Source organism: Mustelus asterias, chromosome 3, assembly GCF_964213995.1.
Source record: "Mustelus asterias chromosome 3, sMusAst1.hap1.1, whole genome shotgun sequence".
NCBI lineage: Eukaryota > Metazoa > Chordata > Chondrichthyes > Carcharhiniformes > Triakidae > Mustelus > Mustelus asterias.
In genome coordinates, this window is record NC_135803.1 from 24,936,008 (window position 1) to 24,959,574 (window position 23,567).

Sequence of the window (23,567 nt, forward strand, 5' to 3'; positions counted from 1 at the left end):
TATTTAGTTCCGACTTCTAACTGAAAGGTCCCCACAACCGGCCGCAACAAACCTGAATGCGTGACCCCAGCAGGTAACTAAGAAAAGTGTCCGTTCATGGGAATACGGAGCGGCTGGGACCTGCGACCGGCTTGGATGAAAGATTAGCGATTTAAAGAAAAAAAAAATCAGAAATATCTAGAAGTCTCCCCAGGTGTAATAATAAATAGATCAGTGATACAAACCTCCCGGGCCACTAGCTCCGTCTCCAATCCCCGTTTTTGAGGTCTGGACAACCGACTTGGGGAAACTTGTCCTGGTGCGTTTTCACTGATCCTGGGGGTGTGTGTCTGGAACCGGGATCACCGTAGGTTAAGGGAAAGAACAGAGTATGTTTTAAATAAAGCCGGGAGAAGATCAACACAAAAACTTGGTGCTACCCAAGCAAACAACATAAAAAAAACACGCGTGTGCATTCCTATAACAAGTCATAAGAAGAAATGAAAGCGACCAGGCTTTAGCTCCAGGCTCGGACGCCGTTTCCCATTGAGCAGAGTGTTATGTCCCAGTTCCTGAGCTCGGTGTACCTTGCCTAATCAGAGAAGGTGCCGTTTTAATGAACCGAATGGAGAAAGTTGATGAAGTAAAGCCGCGCCGAGTTCTGGTAATTGTGAGAATGATTAATGAGAATCAAATTACACCGTCACAACAAGCAAGTACACGAAATAACTAGGAAAAGAAACGCAAAACAAAGTCATTCCAACCAAACGTGGGCGAGCCATTCACAACAACAGGACGAATAACAATCATAATGTTAGTTAATAATAAACATCGGATTCATACAGACATATTCTTTTTGAACCAAAAGTCGATTTAATTTAATACCATTTAATGAAAGATTGCGGTGTTTGTGATGAAAGTGAGGTGAGGGGGGAGTGTAAAACCTGTTAAACACCCCCCCCCCCCCATCTCCTTTGTATGTATGTACAATCTTTTACAGTCGAGTAAACCATTCCCTGACCCCTTGGACAGTAGGATATATTTTGAGAAATAAAGCCTGTTAATTTTTTTTTGGTCTTTACATTAATTTTATTGTGAATTACAATGAAATAGTAACTTATTTTCCTTTCTGATGGGGAGTTGGGTTTTTATTTTTAAAGATCACTCCGACCCCCAGTTCAGTTACATGTCTTGTGATCCCTAATTGTACTCAAACCTATGTCCCCCAAAATTAGTCAGCATATAATTCATCTTGTGTCTGCATGTAAAACTCAAGCAATTAATTCTGCAGCAAACAGCTTGGAATTCCTTCCAACAGCCCAGGAGATTGCTTCCTCTTCACTGGAGCTCTGGCTTCGGAGTCAGATGCATATTGTTTGATGAATGAAATCAACTTTTTTTAAAGAAAAGTACTTCTGCCACCAGTACATTTAACGGTTACAGTCCGCCATAAATGGCATTTAATATACAAACTTTATACTGGGGCAACAGATTCTCGGCAACTGGTGCTGCGTCCCGCAACTATGCATTCCGTTAATTAAACTGTGTTCCACATGTAAATAATTAGAATAAGGAGATGGTCATTATATAATAGACACATACACATTCCTGCAAAGATAAATTAACATTCACACAAATGTGAATATAATTGCGCAAACTTAAATACAAACATCTGCACATCCGTGTACACACACACAGAAAGGCACTACATGTATATTACTTGTGATCTTTTCTGTGCCTTATTTCACCCTCAACCAGTGCAATCGGGTCTTTGACGTATTTTATTAATGAACGGAGTTCTGCCTTGGGTAAATATTATCAAATGGTTTTGACCCCTCAAGATCTATTTTCTAAGTTAAGACGGACTTGAATAGATGTCATGACTGTGACCTGCCAATAGCATTAACAATACAACTTCAGAGTGGAAAGGAGGGGGCTGAATATCGAACAAGTCCCCACTCTTTCCACACCATTCATTATCACCCGTCAGTGTGTCTTGTGGAGAACTGTAAGTTGTTTTGACAACTTTCAAATTTCTAGAAACCATTTCGAAGATACCACATGAGCGTTCAAATGACAAGGGGGTCTGGCCAATTATCACTGTTCGAACAGTTTACTGATGGGCGCGAGTTAAGATCTTCACAGATACTCCACGCTACCTACTCGCTTCGACAATTCACATGTTGGCCGAGCGAATGAGACATAAACTTTCCAAGCAAGTCGGATAAGTTCTGAAAGTAGCCGAATTCAGGCTACTTGAAATGAAACCTGGTAAATCATTAATTTATTAGCGCACAAACTACCCAATGAAGAGATTCGTGAATTAAATATGGAAACAAGGTCGGCTGGGAAGATAATCTCCCTCCCCAGGTCAGGTTATAGCGGAACAACACAGATGCGGATCGTTGTACCTATTTATCGGCCGCCTACACTGTTCCCCAGCTAAGATTTGCTCTCGATAGCAACGCTTCATTTAATTGAATCAAGCACACACAAAGAATCCAGACCAAGTGTCTTCAAGATTTTTATTTTTCAAACTTTTCGCAACCTACTTGAGGTCCAGTCACACATGAGACATACAACTGGCATATCCATGCGTGGTTATACAGGTAAAACTATACTGTATACACAGTGAACATGCAGCTAGTCGCAGATAACCATCCATAAAGGAACATCACATACACACCACATAATCCTATTGTTTTACAGTTTCTATTTACTTCGGGAGAAATAGTTTTAAAGCCAAATTTAGGACGGTCAATGTGTTCACTGAATAAGAACATATAATAGAAGCAGGAATGGACCATCCGGTCCCTGGAGCTGCTCCGTCACTTCAAGCGATCCTAGTTGATCCTCCTCCCCAACTCCACTTTCCCACCTTTTCCTCAGACCCTCCCCATTCCCACAGAGTCTGAAAATCCATCCAGCTCACCCTTGAACGTACTGACCGGCTGAGCAGTCCCAGCCCTCTGGGGTAGAGAATTTCAAAGATCTACACGTTTGAGTGAAGAATTAATCTTTCGGATCTATATCTAATGGCTGAGTAAAAGGATGTAATGGATCTTTATTAAGTCTTTTGTTATTTTTAGCCCCATGCTCTGTATTGCGTGGACACGACAGGTAGCACACGGGATGGCACGGTGGTTAGCACTGCTACCTCACAGCTCCAGGGACCCGGGTTCGATTCCCTTGGGTGACTGTGCGGAGTCTGCACGATATCCCCGTGTCTGCGTGGGTTTCCTCCGGGTGCTCCGGTTTCCTCCCACAGTCCAAATATGTGCCAGTTAGGTTTATTGACCATGCTAAATCGTCCCTTAGGCGGGATGCATAGGTTAGAGGGATTGGCGGGGTAGATATGTGGAGTTACGGGGATAGGGTCTGGGTGGGATTGTGGTCGGTGCAGACTCGATGAGCCGAATGGTCTCCTTCTGCACTATAGGATTCTATGATTCTATGAACTTATTCTCCCCCCTGTGGTGAGTTTGGTGATTGGCGACATTTAATCAGGCAGGAGTTTAGCGGGTGGGGTTCCAACTTGACTCTGAGCAAGTCCTTGGGTGGCCTTTCCATCCTGGCAGCATTACAGGTCCTTAAGCGGTCGACTAATGACGATTTAAGGGCTTTAGCCCCACTGCCAGAGGAGAGCTGGCATTACCTTGAGGCCGACCCAATGAAGTGCCACTTAAAAGTTACAGCCAGTCAGTGGGTGGCAGCACTATTGAATGGCAGTGCCCGGAGTGTTGGGTATGCCCGTATCACACCCAGCCCAGGCCTCACATTGTCACTGAATTCTAGCTCACAGGTGAGAGATGCCAGGAGGGGGACACACTGGTGCAGGAAATGGGAAAGGGGACAGCGATAAGGGCAGCGAGAGGTCCTCAGTGTCAGTGGCCCCATGTTGGATTCCTTGATCAGGCACTAAGATACCTTTTGACCAACCCTGCGGAGCCTGCAGTAACATTGGGCGTGTTTGCCCGGCTCCCTGAGTGAACAGCACCATTAACCGTGTCCACAGCAGCCAGAGTGGGATGAGACCTTCCAGTGGCCATTGCAATGGTGGCGGGGCAGAAAGGCCTCAATCGGGGCGAAGGCGGGACAGGTTCCCCGCCGCAACCTGCCGCCTGAAAAATGCCCCGGTCATCAAACTGGCTATTACGAAGGGGCATGAAATCCCGCTCTATAACAGGCTTTCCCCTCTTTAGACAGATACCTCGAGGCAGAGTGCTGTCCTCAACTGAGGTCTGATTTGAAATCTGGTAAAGTAGATCATAGCCGGGATTCCATCAGAATGTGGTGTTGAATGGGACAGAGCCTCTATTCGCCCTCACCTCAGTAATGTTTGAATGTACGGGGGTTTGTGTTATTAGGTGTGAGCTTTTCTATGCATATGTAATTGTAAGTGAATGTTCCCTTGAGTAAGTATCTGTATGATTGTGTGTATGAGTAAAGGTGTCTGCACATCCTTTTAAAAACGTGCCTCTGTGTCCCCAGAATCTGTCTGTAAGTGTGTGCATGTGCAGACTTCCAAAGTACATGAAATTACCTTGGAGAAATAAGACACGAGTTTTGAGATTTACCCGCCGTCGATTTTAACTATTCTCCCTTTTTAAAAGTTACCTCACTGTTGTCCTAAATATAACTTACACAGAACAAAAAAAAGTTTATCAATAAAGTCATTTCCTGGTTTTCTGTGACTTTTCCGCTAGATGCATGATGTCAGGCTCAATTGTCCGGTAACCCCTTGTCTCATCGGCAAGTGAGCTTGATATTGTTGTGACTGTGTTCCTGGGATACAATTGGGCAGAGAGAGTGGCTTTCGGCAGAGCTAGTGTCCAGTGGTGCAGCCCATGCCACTGAGTTTATCACAACCTCCTGGAAAATTAAATAAAAGAAAACATCTGGAAGTTATGAGATTTTCACAAGCGCCGCTGAAACGATAGAAGTTTACAGTAATGCAGAGATCAGCAGATTGATTATGTGTAAGACACATGATATATTGGTTAAAATCGAAAACCAATGTCAGATCATTTTACTACCAATTGCGATTGCCATCTACTGGGCTATGTGTGGCACTGCCTCTCCACACAATCCATTTTAGCTCCTAGTCCCAGTCCTACCACTATAAAGCTAATTTGCCCAGGACGTTGTACTGATACTCGACGCTTTTGTTTACACAGCAACATTTCCTGCTTTTCAGAGAACGGTGTTTTTTTTTTAAAAAAACTATCCAGCTCTATATCAGAAAACCAGATCAACTCCACAAAATAGTAATCAGTTTCCCAACTCACTGCTGCTTCTAGTTAACACACAATGCATCATAAAACAAATCCCTCATCCTGACAGGAAGAAAATAGAACAGCTCATAGGTTCAGCTTGCCCAATTTATTGCTAAATTAAAAAGCTCCAACAATGGACATCTTGAGGAACGGCAGGAAGCCCGCGGTCAGCAACCGGGGTTTAGCAAAGGTTCTCAGCGTTGTAGTCTATGGGAATCTCTGCCCAGGTTTTGGTGCTATTTACAAAAGAATCCCGGAGTTTATCCGGTCATACCTAGCGTCGCATTTAAAGTTGCACGTCAGTAATTCTACCACCACAACAACAACAAAAAAAGACAACATTGGAATCTAAAATAAATAGAACCCTATCACTGATCACACAGTAGAAACGAATTGAAAGCCTCACGGTGACAGAAGGAGCGTTAATTCTATTTAACCGAAACACTTTAAAATCAATTAAAGGTAAACATACTTTATATCAGACTGGACCCACTTAAAGGTTCCCATTTTGAATGTGTGACCATAGACACCCCAAGACATACCAGCGGTAATAGGTGCTTTAGAACACACACAATTCACGTTATGAATAATTGTGCCTTCTCAAGACAAAAGGGTGCGATTGAAGCTATTTAAGAACGTCTGCTATTTTAAACCTGTCGCTATCTATTGCAAAATCCTCGCAAGCACATTGCTGTTTAATAACCCAGGGCCAACATATGCGTTTAAAATGTTTAGTATCAATGGGTGTGGGGGATAGAAAATGCTTTTCCCCTGCAGCCATACGGTTCGAGTTTTTTTAAAAAACAATATTTTTTTTATTGATTATAAAGAAAATGTAGCAAACTGTAGGCGGAACTTGTTAACGGGGAATTGGTGAGAGTCTTCTCGGATCTGCAGGCGGAGTGAGTGAAGGAGCCTGGGTGAGTGGGGCTGAGGAGAGGCGAGCAAACGGAGCAAGGCCCCGGCACCTTGTAAAATATGAAAGTGGACAATCAGCAGAACTTTTTTCCCCGGGCCCATCAGTTTAGAAGGATCTGAATTTTGTCAGCCTTTATTACCCAGAAGGTGCAGCCAGGACTGGGAATGGCACAGAGTATCTGAGCAGTTTGCTCCTTCTATTTGTGACTTCAGAGCTCTCCCGGCTGCTTATTCGGAGAGTCCTGTTCTGGAGAAATAACTGATCACGTGTATGTGTGTATCTTGTGCGCTTGTGTGTGTGTGGGACCTGTGGAGTGTATGTGAATCTGGTGTGCCTGTGGAACTCTAAATGTAAAGTCATCTTAACGGCGCTTGGCCCAGAAACAATAAAATCATATAGCAAAACTGTGCTTCCTTTCTAAAAGGACAGTGTCCTTTTTTTCAGTACTCTATACTCCGCATGGTATCAATCTTATCAAAAGTTCTGAGTAATGTTTTAATAAAAACATGTGGCCCCCAAAATTATGCTTCCCAACCCACTTCCCCTCCCCAACAAGCATCGCAGTGTTTTCTATTTGTGGTCAGTCGGGTTGGCGATGATTTTGAGAGGGGGGGGGAAGAGAGAGAAAGAGTGTGGAGGAAGGAATAATGACCCTCCTCCTCCTCCCCCCCCCCCCCCCCCCCAAACCACCACACACATTCCGTCCTCAAGGCTTCCCCGTTCAGCGAGAGCTTGCCAAAAGCAGCTTCAATCGGGCCAAACTTTAATCACAAATCTTAATCCGCTTGCACACTGCGAGAAACAGAAATCTATTCAAACCCTGGTGGTACTGTCCTTTTTAACTGGACTTCCAACGCAGTCTGATTTCATTGCAAAAGAGATTGTTCGTGGGTGCGGGCCCGCGGGAGAAGAGGGTTTTACTTTTATTCCGGGGACTCCTTCCCATTGATGATTCCATATGAAAGTGGGATTCCAGGCTGCTGCATGTGGACGCGATCCGATTTCAGCAAGTGATTTATGCGCACACGGGCCTTTCCTTGCGGCTGGTGGGTTGGGGGCGGGGGGGAAAGAAATAAAAAAAAAGAAAACACAGCTACATCCTGGTGATATTTCATGACACAAGATCAGCGTGTAAAAACAAAGGTGCATCGACTTAATAGTACTTTAGCCAAACAGAAAACGTCTAAACCATTCAATACATGATGTGTGTCTATAAATTCAACACATATATATGTTTACGGATTTAAGTTTATTTGGGGATTAGAGTTCCTTTTACATACTCTATGCGTTATAACGTTGACTTAATTGGGCCCAGTTTTTTTCTGTTTATTCATGAACTTAAAAATAGTAACATGTAAACAAGCGGGTGTTAGTAAATAGTCCACAGTGCTTCACAAGTGTGCTAATACTGGCTCGACATTGACTAATAATTACTTGCGAGACCCAACCAATACAGGTTACTGATAGGCGTGTTATGGAGTGTCTGGGTTTTCATTCCGTCCTTACTCACAGACTAAAAGGTACTGCAATCAAGAGAGAGGGAAAAACACATAGGGTGGACGCTGTCTCTTTAAATCCAGCCCATGTTATCCTGTCACTGGGTTACTGTCTTTTTAATGAGCTCTCCTGGAGATCTCTCTCCAATAACGACCTTTTGCTGACCTCGGCGATCGAGGGCGCTTCTGACACTTCATCAGAGGGAGGGAGAGAGAGAAGAAAGGGAAGGGAAAGTAAGCTTGAGGTCGAGGGTAACCCGCGTGTCTGGATGGATTCGCTTCCGAGCTCACCCGAAAGCAGGTCCAGAGATTGATCTGGGAATCTGCTCCCCGGGGCCGTCTGACCAGGTCAGGGCAGCAAATCCCTCTCTTCCCGACAGGAGTTACTGCCCCCACCTCCCTCCCCCCCACCCCCCTTCCCCGAGGTCCCACCCTCTCCTCCTGCACAACTTGCTGGCCTTGACCGCGCTGCTTTGCACAGGACAAATAAACTAAGCCGGAGTGTTAGAGAGAGGCCGACAGACACATCAGCCACCCCCCCTCCTCTTGTTCCAAATCCACCCCCCATACCCGGTAACAGGAATCAAGGGGGAGGTGGAGGAAGGAACGATCCGCCGAGAGAACAGTGCTGGGGGCCGTTTGCAGTTGGATTTGGAGCATTGTCCCCCCCCCCCCCCCCCCCCCCCGCAGGAGAGGACAAGGATTTGGGTGCTGGCCCCTTCCCAGTGAACTCTAGCTGAGGGTGTGAAAGGTAAGGACTGGCTCCCACTCAATCCCCCCCAGTGAAGAGAGCATCTCTCTCTCTCTCTCTCCCACTTCTCGCTCTCTTTAAATCGCTTTCGCCAGTCTCCCTCTCTTTCTCTCTCTCTCCCCCATTCCCACAAACAGGTAGGTTTCTGGATCACTCTCGCACTTTTAACATTGATCTTCCAGGCGATGATGAAGTCGGTGGAAGTTTCTCTTATGTCAGACTTGTCTCCAAACTCCCCTTTTTCTCACTTTGTAAAACTAATCCTCCCAGGCCAACCTGTCGGCGAGGAAGCCTTTGGGGGGGGGGGGGGGGCGGGGAGGTGATTGCTGGGGGTCCCGATCCGGTAACTAGAGCCCAGGGAGATAACTGAGGAAGCGGACAGCGATTGTTGCTGGCACTGGGGGGCCCCTCTGGAATCAACGTGAACACCGCCAGTTGTAGCAAGAGAGGCGATTGCCGCGGCTTCTCACCCACTTACTGCTGCTGTTTGGACTCGTTTCCTTGTCCTCTTGACTGTGCTGAAGACGGGGCAGCGTCTGTGTGGAATTCAAATAAGGATTCGGCACTTCTTAAAGTGAAGGCCAGTCTGCGATAAAGGGGAGGGGGTGCACTTTAATTCTCTCCTATCGGCTGGGTCGCCCTCGATGCTCGGGTTTGAACAGCACCTGCAAACACTCTCGGTCGGATTGCTTCTCCTGCTCACGGCTGGGAGGAAGTAAATGAGAGGTTTCAGTGCCTCTGTTGTTTGGCCCTTGCGACGTTTCCATGAGTTTCAGCTCTGCCCTGGTCCTTATTGCACATTGAATCAAATCCCTGCCCCTGTTAACTAGATTCCATTAACACAATTGGAAGTTTGGGGGGGGGGGGGGGTCTGTTCCCACCTTTGCAATTCTATTAAGATACACTCAGTGGTTGTAGAGGTAAACTCTCCAGCTATCCACATCAGTCCAGCTACTGACCCCTAGCATTTAGTGTGGGGACAGCGAATTAAAGTTCCACAATATTACTGGAAAGCCTTGCTTCATATGGACAACACATCAATATTTAAAATAAAACCATAATAACATTTTATGATACTCAATATTTATAATACGTAACATTTTGTAGATGTTTAAATATAAAATATTTGGAGGGGGGGAAAAAGCTCGTCTCATACTGTTAATTCAATGGTCAGCCTCCCCATTGTAGTCGAGGAAAAGTAAGGTCATGCAGGCGGAGTGATTCAGGATGATTGTTATAGGCCGCTATTACTTTACACCGAAACTGGCTATTAATGGGCGCAGTTTCTAGCCTTCTGAAGCCAGGCCCCCTTTTATTAATTGCCTTGGAATGTAAAGTAAGTGGCGAAGTTTAGTCGAGAGGGGACCGTCCTCTTCCTTTATGATTAGTGCAACCGCACCTTCCAATACAGTAGTGCGTCCCTGAAAGTTATTGCAAGTTAATGACCTAGATCAGCTCCTGTAGAGGTTCTCTGATTTGCATGTTACAATGGTTAGAGGTTAGGCAAACAGGGAATAGCCGCAATAGTTTACTAGGTAAAACCAGTTGCTCTAAAGAAATGCAAATGCACTCTAGGAAAATAATATTTTTGAGGTGGGGCGTTGTTTTAAGTTGAATAGCTGTCTCTGATAGCATTGTTTAATCATTGATGTGCCCAGAATTACTCGCGTTCTTTCTGCTCTCAGTTTTAGCCTATTGCTCCTTCACACCTCTTGTTGGTTCTTTGTATTTGAAGATGTATTTTGCTGCTAACAGTTTTTCTCTAATTACTCGCAAAATACTTGAGCGTTTGACAATCTGCTGATTCTTAACAACCTTTTCTTCTCCCTGTTCTTATACCAATGCGTTTATTTGAAATAATCGATTTAAACTTGCCGAGCACAGCTGGCATCACATTCTGATCTTCCCAAGTTATTTTTCAATGCGTGGCTGCTTTCAGTTGAAATGATAAGGAGTCATTTTCACAGTTCAAACAAACAGCGTTCAATATTTGCAGTTACCACTTTTTAATATTTACAGTACTTCAAGCCTGATCCACAGATTAAACTGTGAAAGTTGCATGGGTTTTAAAGGTTACTTATTATAAAGTGATTTAATTCAATAGCTATCTCTTTCAAATGCACATTAGAGTAATTGTGAATACGAAAACTACTTTGCTTTCACTGTAAATGCCCAAACAGGTTGACACAACTGTTTATACATGCGAGTCTATAATTTATCATACAGGATAGATATATGATGTATAGTTACGCAAGTAAATTTCTATCTGCATGTGTGTGTCCTCACCCACTATGTATAATAATATGAATATTACACAAATTATTTGGATGTCTTTCATTGTTGGCTATATCAATCTTTGTTTTCTCCTTCAAAATGTTCATATTGGGCAAAAGTTTTCTAAGACTTTCCTATCTTTTTGTATTTTATTATTAGTTTGCCTCTTTGGAAATTTGTCTTCATAAAACAATCCAGGAATATTTTGTTTAATATTTAAAACCTTTCTAATAATGGTGGAAATAGTAAATACTGTGGTAATTATAATAAAAATGTTGTTACAGACCCACTAATGTCATGTGCAATGAGTGCACTAATATTTAAAGATTCATAAATGTTTGCTTTCCAGTAAGTGTTTGGATAATAAACATCAGTTCCTATGAAGATAGTGCTGGAGTTTACCTTTTGAGGGAATCATTTGAAAATCCACAGCAGCTAAATCAGAGTTATGAACTATGCACATGTAGATTAAATTTTTGCATCATAAATGTTGACTTCATGAGGGCAGTGAAAGGGAGGGGGTCATGACCCCAAAAATAAAAGTCAGAGTTACATTCCACTCTGAGGGATTGAGGTGATGTATGACTCTTTCTCCCCTCCCCTCTAATCATTAGGAAACGTCTACAAAACGTCAGTATGCTTCCAAAATGCCTTCAATTCAAGGGAGTACTGTGTCAAGACCAAATTTCACAGCTACATGTATATATTTAAACATACATATATGCTGGGGCCATTTTTATTGCAGCTATCTGGGAGGTACATAGTTTATTTCTGGTTTCCTTTGTGACTCAGTCTATATTGATTTTATCTGAACATTTTTCTTCCAGGTCTTGGACGAGTTAGGCAATGTAAAGTTCTGCATCGATGCCAGTCAGCCTGATATAGGAAGCTGGCTGAAATACATCAGGTTTGGACGGAGTTATGAACACAACCTAGTCTCATGCCAGATAAATGATCAGGTATGTTGAAAATACTTGTTTGACTTTATCACTCAGGGTTTCAAAGGCCCGAGACTATTGCAAAGCTTTGAGGAGAATACAGGATTAGTAGTTGATAGCAAAGCTACTGTTAGACCCACATGCCCTGTTTGCTCTTGTGTTAAGTGGCATAAGGAAGATGTTAAACACAGATTACATGGAAATTTTTTCTTGCAGATTGGCAGTGTTTTGTTGTTGAACTTTGTCATCTGTTGTCCTCTTACTGTTTTGAGATGAGTGTGCAAGAAATCATAAATCCTTGAAACCACCTTCCCTCTACAGGAGTTGTTCAGCTCAAGTCCAATGCAAATCGTCAGTGGAAGGAAACAATAGACATTAGCAAAACACTTATCGGTAATAGCCAGAGCCAAGTTGCAGAGGCTGAGGTTTCAAAGGGAGAAAAACAATTGAAAATGAAACACCAAGAGTATTGCAAGTAATTTAAAAAATATATACATATTGTATATATTAGCAAACAATGGTGTAGGGCTAAAGCCCACTTGAAGGCCACAGCCCACATTACAAGATACTCCAAAGGCTGAATTGAGTAAAAAAATAGCAAAAGATAAGTCAGGACAAAGTGATTAGCTGAGGCTATATTTTGTTTTACAAAACTTAAGGAGTGTATTTTTCTGTGTTTTATATTCTAACCAGTTAATTAAGATGCACAAATGTCGTTACTTTAATATTACAAATACAATTTTATGTTGTTTTTACGTATAGAAAATAAAATGTATGTAGATTATATTTGAATGAATCCTATTGATATGAATTATCCTTCTCATCCTGATTATAAAGGAGACCTGAAAACTCTCAGATATAGTATTTTCCACAGTTTTATGTTTAAAACTGTTGGTAAAAGTAACACATTTTGGACAAAGTACCATCATGAAGCTCATATTCAATAGCGTCCTGAGTGAAGGCATCTCTTCATTCAAGATGTTACTGCAGTGAGATTGTATGCACCTTACAGGCTAAAGGAGATGGCTTTTAAACTTGAGTAATCCAATGTAGATGAGCAGGAATAGGAGTGATAGGTGAGTCAGACTTGGTGCAAGGCAGCAGTTTTTCAAGGGAGCTGAAGTGTACAAAATGCACTGGCTAGAAAAGCCAATACTTGAGTTTGGAGATATCAAAGACATGGATGAGAATCTCAGTGACAGACTGCTCTGGTCAGGGTAGAATTGGGGGGGAGGGGTGATTACAGTAGTGGGAGTGGGCAATCATTGTGATGAACAGAAGGTCCTCCTGAGGGTGAAATAGAAACTGAGGTGGTGAACAATCTCGTTTAGCCTGAGAGGGAGGCTAGAAAGGGAGACAGAGCTGGCGGCAATTATCTAGAGTTTGTGACAGATGTCAAAGATGGTATTAAGGCGGAGAAAATTGTGGCTTATCCAAGACTGAATGTTGGCCAAGCAGTCTTGTTGCAGAGAGGCACGGGTCAAGAGAGGGGGTGAAGAAGTGGAACTGTATGTTATCATTTCCAGTCATGGGACCATGATATCAGGTAGGAAGAGAAGTCATTGGTAGAGATAGTCTGGCTGTATTTGGAGAAATAAGACTGGGACTAAGGCAAGTCCCACCCAGCTAGAATAATATCTTTGACCACAGGAAATGTGTTTTGTGGATTTGCTTCAGACCATTTTGCTGCTGTGGCAGGAGGTAGTCAATACCTATTTGGAAAGACACAAAAATGAATAAGATGGACATGGATTTGGGAGGTTTCTACACAGTCAAAGACCTTGTAGAAGAAAGAAAGGTTGTAGATGATTGGTCTGAGGGTGGGTATTTTGAGCAAGGGGAGGAGGAAAGGTCCCTGGGAAGTGAGTTCCAGATAGTTCAGTGGGAATGGGTCTCAAGAGGGCAGGAAATCAGACCCATGGATCAGATGAGTTTGGAATAATAGAGTAGATAAACATTCTCCAAGATATAAATAATACCAGTAATTGTAGGAATATAGCCACGATGATGAAACACATTCTATTAATAAAAGATGATAGTGAAATATCAGAGACCGGGTACACCAGCCATTTTGGAAAAAGTATATATAACTCAATTCAGTGACCACGATTCTATTCTGAAAATTTAGTAAGGGGCTTGAGCACACCCAGGAGGAATAATTAGATTGGTAAACCAGATTCCTTTACATTTCTCTGCACTGAGTGGGAATTGCATTGAAAGCTGTGTTAATAAATGATTAAATATACATTTTTTCATTTATCCAAGCCATTTAAAAACTAATTTTTCTTTAAATGCATTTCCCACTCTTGCGAGATCTGTTTGTTTTTATTCTGATTAGTTTTCTTTTTAAACTGTTGATTCTATTTTATTACCCTAATGTAATTACTGATGGCTCTGCTGGTAAATCAGCCTAAGTACATGGCAATGGTTGACCTGATGGATGGATGAATGGATGAAACTGACTTGAAATTGATCACTGGAGAAAGGGGCAGGATCTGGGTGTATGTATTAATATTGACAGCGGCTCAGCTCAAGAGTTCCTAATGGCTTGTTGTGGAATTTCCAGATAATAAGGGTATTAACCTATTTGTATCAGTAGATATTTCTCGTACCTCAATTTTGCTAAATGGTAGAATATGATTGCCAAACTCAATGTGTATAAATTACTTATGAGATGAAATTGTATCATATGATACACACTTATATTGGCTAACAGCTATGTTAAAACAGTGAACAAAGGAAATTCATTCAAGCATTTGTATATTAATATTGCACAGTATGACTACATCCCTTTTAAAGAGGGACTCTCATTAGAACTTATTAAAGAGTGAATTTTGCAATATTCCAATTAATTCTGACTTTGTTCTCAACAGTGTGTTACTAAACAGAAGCTTTAAAATTATCATGTATGAATAAGAGTATAAGAATCGTTAATTTATTTACATCTCATTCCATTGTTCCATATTTTAATGGCGATTTAACCTGTTAATACCAAATACATTAATGCCTCTATTAAAATGCCAGACAAAGGAATTTCATATGAACTGTTTCAGCGTTCTTGTGCTAATATTTGCACACTATAATTTCAAGGCCAGAAATCTCACAGACATGTACAGACACACAACACACAGGCCTGGAGTTTTTGCTGGGTTGGGGATGTTTCTTCCAGCACAAATTGCCCCAAATCAGTCAAACCAGTGAAAAATTTTAAGCACAAGTTATGTTCAGTGCAAATCGAGTTTTCACAGTCTTTTACCCTAGCTTGAAAAACATTGCACTGGAAGTTGACCGCGTCCCCAAAATTGGCCACCGCTTCAGATCAAATCCTAATCACCATGGCGAATTTCCACTAATTGTGTGCGTTTACGAGCCTTTGAGGAGGCTTCAAAAATTAAGGTTTTTAAAAAAAAACACAAGAACAATAATAGGAATATTCTTAAAGGCTTCAAAATCTATTTTTGTATATTAACTGGATATATTTTTAATTTACCAAGAAACTGACTATTGTACATCAATACAAGTAGCAAATGGTTCTGTCCAATTTTTAAAGTCATGCTGAGTTATTTCTCATCAAGTTACTCACAGATTAAAAATGCTTATCTTTTTGGGATAAATCAATTCTCAGCTCTACTAATCAAACTTCCATAGCTTACCATTCTTAAACACATAAAGACATGTTTCTAAAGCAAAATAAAATTTTAAAGTAACATGCTGAATCATACACTGGTTCGTGGTTGGTTGACATTTGGTGATATGCAAATAAGTTTCAGTAGGAAATGTGGAGGGGGCGGGGGGGGGAGGAGAAAACACTGCTCCAGAACAGCGTGATATGGGAAGCAATTTGTATCCAGATTGCTGATTGGGCCCAAGGCAGAATGAAATATCCTTTCATATCATCTTGTATACATATAAAATATAAATAAATAAATCCACCATTTGATTTGATTTATTATTGTCACATGTATTAACATACAGTGAGAAGTATTGTTTCTTGCGCGCTATACAGACAAAATATACCATTCATAGAGAAGGAAACGAGAGAGTGCAGAATGTAAAAGAGTAAGAATGAAGTTTTAGAAGCATAGAATTAGAAGGTACGCTGGGCATAGCTTGCAAGAAGTCGCCTCGATCCGGCACCACCTTTGTCAACCTGAAACATATTGTGGAAGTCACCAATGAATACAAGCCTTTTTAAATCAGTTCCAATTCACCAAGGCTTATACTATCATTTTATAGAAAAAATGGTCTAGTGGCATATTCCTCATCTATTACATGAACAGGTTAATGCCTACGTTAAAATAGTGGACAGATGAATCTGAGTTGTCTGTGAATAAAGTCTACAGTAGGCTCCGCTGTCTTAAAAGCTCTTGTAAGAGATGAATTAAATGTCCACAATGTACATAATGTTTTACCAGTTTTGTAGCAATAATAATATTTTTAATATTTTTCTTAGATCTATCTCTAAGTGTCCCTTTTTCCTTGCTTCTCATTACTTTTAGAAATGAACGATCCTTTCACAGGGAATTATTTTTGATTATTTATCAACAGTTGTTTAAATGATGTCTGAGTTCACCCCAGTCCAACGCCGGCATCTCCACATCATGAGTAATTCTATACAGTCATAGCCACAAATCTAACACTGAATTTGGCTATTTACATAGCAGACATCACAACATTGTTTACACTGTTATCTGTTGTTTTAGGATGGCATGGGAAATGGATCAAAAATTAGCTCATTTACACCTCTCTGATGCTCTGCTAATGAAATGCACCACCAAATAATTGCTAACAGACTTTTAGGAATAACATCAAAATGAACAGGGCAGAGCACTGTCCAGGGCACCACAACTGGTAAAAGAAAAGGATGAATTAGCCAGATTAGAAGGTACTCGCAAGTTTATTATCACCAATTTAGACATAGAGGTTGCCAGATGGCTTGCTTGGAAAATGAATAATCAAGGGTCGTATTAATTGATGTTTTGGATGATGGAATGAAATATCATTTCATTGGCTGTAGCAATGGGATCAGGGGGTCAGACTTCAACAGATTCAGCTGCTTCCACTCGCCAAGCTGCCTTAGGGTTGTTGTTACTTTGCCCAACTGCCTGTCTGAGATCAAATTGTGGGCAAGTCAACATTTCTTACATCTTCAAAGTTAACAAACTGAAGCTTTCCTGTTTGGCTCTTGTCAGTATGTGTGTGAAAACATCAATTTCTCTGGCTACTTGCTTAGGCTGAACCTTGTGGTGCATAACTCTGGTGATTTACTCAGTCTGAACTAAGATTTCCACCCCGCACCTGGTCTGTTGCCAGGATTCTGTTACAGTGCTTCTGGAGATTTGCTGCTTCTGCCTTTCCCTCCCTCACTGCTAAACCTTCCATTACCCTACGGTTGAGTTCTCAAATGTTCTCCTCACTGCTTACACCATTCAGCTAATTTGGAACTCAGTAGCTTGATCCTTCCTCTACACAGTCATGAACACTCACAGTGCCTGTTCGCCCCCAAGTCTAATGGCTCCCTAAGCCTCAGACAATCAAATGTTAAAACCTTGGTCCCCATTTTCAAATCCTCACAGAGACTCCACGTGCTGCTTTATGGAAATACTCTGACATTCCACTTTCTTTTGTGTCTGGAGTGCAACTTGTTTCTGGCTGTCCACATTCAACAATCAAAAGCTGATCTCACAGCCATCAGCATTTGAAATTCTCCTCTTAAATCTTTCACTTTTCTACATCTTTGCAGAAGATCGGAAACCCCATTTCAACCATGCCTCCAATTTCCCCCTCCTGCCAAATTCCTTCACTTCCCATCCAATGTCCAAGTCACTCCTTTTTAAAATGTTCTGCATTCTTTTGCATAAGAAATGCTTTGTAAATGAAATTGCTGCTGTTAATCATCAAGGCACTGGGATAAAATAGGCAGAGTAGGAATAATTCCCATGTTGATCCAGGCAATAACATTGTGATACGAAGCATTACTAATGTGATACTAGAGCGTTCTGATTAAATGTTGGGAATTATTAAACATGGGTCTAAAGTGACTAACAAATCCCAAACCCCAGAGTTGTCCTAAGGCAGCATTGGTGTTTGTTTTCCTTTGCCTCCCAAACTTTGAGTCATGGCACTCTGTCTAACCATGATGTGGAGGTGCCGGCATTGGACTGGGGTAAACACAGTAAGAAGTCCAACAGGTTTATTTTGTAACAAAAGCCACTAGCTTTCGGAGCAGCAAGCGCTCCGAAAGCTAGTGGCTTTTGCTACCAAATAAACCTGTTGGACTAACCTGGTGTTGCGAGACTTCTTACTCTGTTTAACCCCCATGTGATACAATGGTTGGCTGTCACCTCAGCATTAGAACAATTATATAAGTAAAAATACCATTAGGGAATGATTCAGCTGGGAGAGTCTCCCCACATTGTTTCAAATAACAAGGGACAGTATGTGTGCCCGGAGGACAATCTTAATTTTGCATCGGCGTCAGACTTCACGGGGATGTTAGGAGGGTGTCACATTCCTAGTCAGCTCCATCAAGTTGCTATGTGAGTTGCATTACACAAAATAAGCTTTGTCACGCCAGAACCAGATAACATCCTTGGAGATAAGACCATTGGTGGTTAGAAGGCTGATCCACAAAGCACACCTTTGTGTCATTAACACCTATCGAAACCCGTTGTATTAATATGAAAGATCTTATTAGAGCATTTGTGTCTGGGTATCGGGCAAACTAATGTTAGATTGTATAACAAGTATAGAATCCATGTTGATGGTTGTAATATTATTAGCAATGTATTTATTTGATGATTGTCCAGTTTTGTGTACGCTACTCCAGGAATAATCTTCGATGATCTCCTCAAGGCCACCAAGCCTACTCATTGGTTACAAATGGTTTTCTTTCACATCACATATTTTATATTGGCGTTGCTTTATTGACTCAGTGACATAAGCACAACCACAATGCATAGAATCATAATTTTACCACACAATAGCTGTTAAGCCCACTGTACTTGTGCTAACAGTTTGAAAGAACTATTTGCTTAGTCCTATTCACTTACCCTTTCCCCGTGCCTTTTTAACTTCTACTTTTTCAAATATTTATTTATGGTATTTCCCTTTTTAAAAGCTGCTTTTGGTTTCTGCACCCATGTTCCAACAACCCACTACATAATTTAAAACAAATCTAACCACCCCCTTCAATCTTTCAGTGGTGATCTTAAATTTATACCCAGAAATAATTTTACTTAATTTACATTAACAAAAGTTGTTACAATTTTGAATACTTCTATTCGACCTTCTCTTAATCAGAGCTGACTTGCAAGGAGCCTCAATTTTTCTAATGTATCCTTACTCTTGTGATAGCTGAATTCCTTCTGCACCCACTTCCTGGTTGTGATATCAACATTAAAGTAAACTGCCCAGCGCAAAATCCAAAAGCAAAATATAGCTGATGCTGGAAATCAAAAATAACCGTAGAAAATGCTGGAAATACAAGTCTGGTTACATCAGTGGAGAGAGAAACAGAGCTAGGTTCTGAGCATTCATCAGAATCTAGTTGGGTGGGATTTTCCAGCTGCATGTATCCCAAGACTGGAAATTCCTGACCAAGCTCAACGGTCCTTCAAAAGATCCGGTGAATTTTCTGTTCTGCCCGCTACAGTTCCTGTGATGGGAGGGACTGGAAATTTCCGGCCAATAATTCTAGCCAGGATTTTCCAGTCCCGCCTGAAGTCAATGGACCTTTGGCTGGTTCGTCAAATTTTCCACCCAACCTGCTACAATTCTCACTAGTTGATTTTAAGGGATTAAGTCAGTGGCATTTCAGTAGTGGGTTGGCACTCACGGCATCCAGTGGTTAAAAACTCCTTTCCCTACGTAAATATTAAATCACAACTTCTCCAAAGTCAGGCCTTCAGGACTAAGTCAGCAGCGAATGGAAAACTTGTGCCAATTGAGCTATGACTGGTTAAACATGGTGTGTTCCAGGTGAGGTGGTGCATTTGGATCATAGGTGAGTGGTTGTCTTTGTTGAACACTGAGGAAAAGGGGAGGGAAGCAGGGGAGTGTTCAGACCTAAACTACAAGGGAGGGGGGCGGGGTGGTTGTGCAGATGGTAGTGGTTTTGAGGGAGGGTCCCAGGAGGTGATTGGACTGCAGGAAAGCGATGGGAGTTTTCAGGAGTTGATGTAGAATTATGCGGGGATGAATGGTGTAGAAGATTTAAGAGTTGCAAAGCGAGATGAAGGCTTGCCTTCCAGACACTTATCATTCTAAATCTCAAATCTTGTCCTTCATTGCCTGCCCAGAGCTTCACGGAAATCACCAGACGGCAGGCTTCACCACTTCCTGTCAGCTCCCACCAAGTGATTGTTAGTGCCCCATGTGACTGCCACCTGCCCTTCTAAAGTTAAGATAAAATTCTGTGCAGACTGGTTGCCAACCTGCAAGCAGAAATGGCCTCATGGGTTAAAGTCTGCCCAGAGGATCAAATGTGTACAGAAATGCCAGACTGCTGAGGGAGGAGATGCCCTCTTGTAAAGCAACACATTTATTGTTAGCAAGCTGCCACGCCTGTCTTAACTTCAGGGTCAATTGAGAATTTACTTGTGGGATGCAGTGCATCACCCTGCACTGTTGGGCAGTGTTGGCATTGTCAGCAATGTAAAGTAGGGACAGTGCAACCTTCTTCACTTCTGCATTTATAGCAAAAATGGCTGACCCTAATAAATAGCATCTTCAAAAATACAAACTAATGATCAATAATGTGCATATGGGCATTGCAGCAACAAATCGAAGGAAGTCCAGTTCTATTAATTATCTTGAGTCTCAATTGCCAGCCTAATTTAGTTCCCTGTTAAGGTATATAGACTCGTATATTATTGATTAAGTGGACATCTTCTGTAATTAAAAATGAACACTGGGATATGTCAGTATATGATTGCAGAGTCCACAGATAATGTCATGCTTACACATTCCTCATTTAGATTTCTTGTAAAAGTACCGTTTATTTATTAGTCACAAGTAGGCTTACACTGTAATGAAGTTACTGTGAAAATTCCCTAGTCACCACACTCTGGCGCTTGTTCGGGTACACTGAGGGAGAATCTAGCATGGCCAATGCACCGAACCAGCATGTCTTTCACACTCGGAGGAAACCAGAGCACCCGGAGGAAACCCATGTAGATGCGGGGAGAACATGCAAACTTCACAAAGACGGTGACCCAAGCCGGGAATCGAACCCGGGTCCCTGGCGCTGTGAGGCAGCAGTGCTAACCACGGTGCCTCCGAGCCACCCTAAAGTGGCACTAAGAAGTACGTGGACTTTAAATAGTTGATCTGTTTTTAGCACAGTAACCATACTTTTTTGTTTAGCAGAAGCTGTGTCAGGTTGTGGGCAATATTATTTCATTTTATACAATAGGTAGAGTCAAATAGAATTCACCATTATTTTAGATTTCTACTTTTCCAATGGTTCAAATATTCAATAAAATTAGCTAAATATTAACAACTTTAGGAATAAAACTGGAAGTGCAATGCAGTTTAGGCAGTATCTGAAAAAAAAAGGTAGGTTAGTTATTTTCATCTGACAGCATGAAGCATTCAGGGCTTTTCCACCATCCATACTGTTACCTGGAGAGTTTCTCCATTCAAACCCCAGCAAATGTGTGTTCCCTGTGTTAATAGAGGTGCGACCAGAGAAAATGCTACTTTTTAAAATTGGGAAATGATTTCTACACCTTGGGATCATGAGACTTTGCAGCTTTAGAAGCAGAGGGTGAGGATAAGAATCAAACTCAGCCGTCAGTGTTGTGTTAGTGGAGGAAAACAAACAATTTTTTCTCTGTTTTGCAGAGATGGGGTATTCTAACTGGATAAGAAGAAGAAAGATACCACTTTTTAAAATTGGACGAAGCTGATCTTTATTGAGTAGTCTGTGTTTACAATTACGATGCATGCATTTTATTAATTACAAACTGCATATTGTGTAGGCTACCTCATGCTGCTGGAATGAAACCTAATTCACAAGCCAATGTTAGCCCTGACTTTCAACCTTTCAAATTGTGAGGTGAACAGTTACCTGATTAACCCCAGTATCTTGACTGTTCTCAATACAATACTCAATTTAATCTTTCATGAACATTTTCATTAGCTGCTGTTAAGAGCCTTGGTAAAATGGAGTGCTGACAGGAAGTGAGGAACACATTCAATTTTGAAGCTGTATTCAGTCATTAAAACAGAGTCCCTACAGTGCAGAAACAGGCCATTCGGTCCATCGAGTCTGTGTCAACTCTCTGATAGAGCATCTTACCCAGACCGTTAATCCCCTTAACCTACCTATCTTGGGACACTAAGGGGCAATTTAGCATGGCCAATCAACCTAACCTGCACATCTTTGGACTGTGGGAGGAAACTGCAGCACCAGGAGTAAACCCACGTAGACATGGGGAGAACGTGCAAATTCCACAAGACAGTCACCCAAGGCCGGAATTAACACTGGCACTATAAAGCAGCAGTGCTAACCACTGTGCCTCCATGCCACCCGAGAGTTAAGGCAATTTTGACAAGATATTCATAACTTCATAAAGTTTGGCATTTATTTCGGGTGGGTTGTAAGTTTAAAAATCTCCTTTTGGATATTAATTCCCTCCCTAATGGCATTGTGGGTGATGCGCTATCAATAAGGCAAAAGACTACCGATATGCCAATATAAGTGTAGGCTTTTATTCACAACAGAATCAGGAGCAGATCCCAACAAATAACCGACCTGGACTGAACAAGGGGGAGGAGACAGCCACCTTTATACTAGGTGCTGAGGGGAGGAACCAAACTGGAAGGGGATGTGTCCAGGTATGACAGACACACACAACGGTGGTCCATATAGGACAAAGGCACAACTGAAGTCCACCACAGTGGGTCAACCCACAGCACATGGACTGCAGCGATTCAAGAAGGCAGCTCATCACCCCCTTGTCAAGGGCAACTAGGGATGGAGAATAAATGCTGGCCAGCCAGCGACGCCCATGTCCCACGAATGAATTAAAAAAACTGATGCACAAGTGACCATGACATGAGTACATTATGATATTGGGTCTACTTGTGCGATGTACATTGTATCCAGTAGCCTTTCGACTCATTTCCTCCTTCTGGTGCAGTTCCTGTTTGTTATCTTTGCTTGTTTGAATAGCCAGTGGAAAAAATAGAACTTGTACAAAGGCAACCAAATTATTGGGACAAACAAGGATATTCTGGGGTAATTGTTGGGCGGACATGTTATCAATCTGGCTCTAACAATGACCATGGTGCAATAGTAATAAAGAAGCGTCCTGAATGCTGTGCTTCTCTCATTTGGTGATTTCCCAATCAGTGGCCCTCACTTTGTTGCAAGGGTGAAATGCTGAGACAAAATGTCCCTATCAGTGCACTTTGAGGGGAGGATTAGGAAACTTGACAGCTCATTTGTAAAATAGTTTTGCGGTACAATGATCATATAAAATGTCAAACTAGTTCAGATGAAAATCTCATCTAATTCACATTACCCAACAGGTCCACGGGATTGAATCAAATTGCAAAGTAGGCGGCTGAAGCATGTTTCGCTAAAATATGTGTGGCCCCCTCATTGGTTTCGGGTTATGTGATTGAGTGGGCAAACTGCATTGATTTTTATAATCTTTGCTCTCCCACCACCATATGTATTTCTGTATTGTAGTTCTTCGTGACCCTTAAAGCATTTTTGCAAAAGAAGGAGACTATTATATTTTAAGAAAAAGTCCCTTCAATGCATGTGTCACCCAAGTGAGGAAAGTAGCCAAAGTTTGATTTTTTTTTTAAATGTACAGATATCATACAGGTGATACCACAGCTGTAAATACCGTGGGAAATATGACCTGGGGTAGAATAATGAAGTATATGTGAAAGTTGCAGTGTAATTATAATGCTTAA

At 41.8% G+C, this 23,567-nt stretch overlaps 1 protein-coding gene across 2 annotated transcripts in view; it reads left to right on the forward strand.

The window, feature by feature from the left end:
• Positions 1 to 23,567, forward strand: part of mecom (MDS1 and EVI1 complex locus) — a 748,693-nt gene that overhangs the window by 613,189 nt on the left and 111,937 nt on the right. The window contains exons 1-2 of one of the 2 annotated variants that reach the window (XM_078206208.1): positions 7,921 to 8,421; positions 11,523 to 11,654. Coding sequence is in view for 1 of the 2 variants with exons in the window: in XM_078206201.1 (XP_078062327.1) it covers positions 11,523 to 11,654 (132 nt within the window). In the remaining variant the exon portion in view is untranslated. Of the gene's footprint in view, positions 1 to 7,920; positions 8,422 to 11,522; positions 11,655 to 23,567 lie in introns of those variants that run through there. The other variant, XM_078206201.1, reaches the window with a different exon arrangement.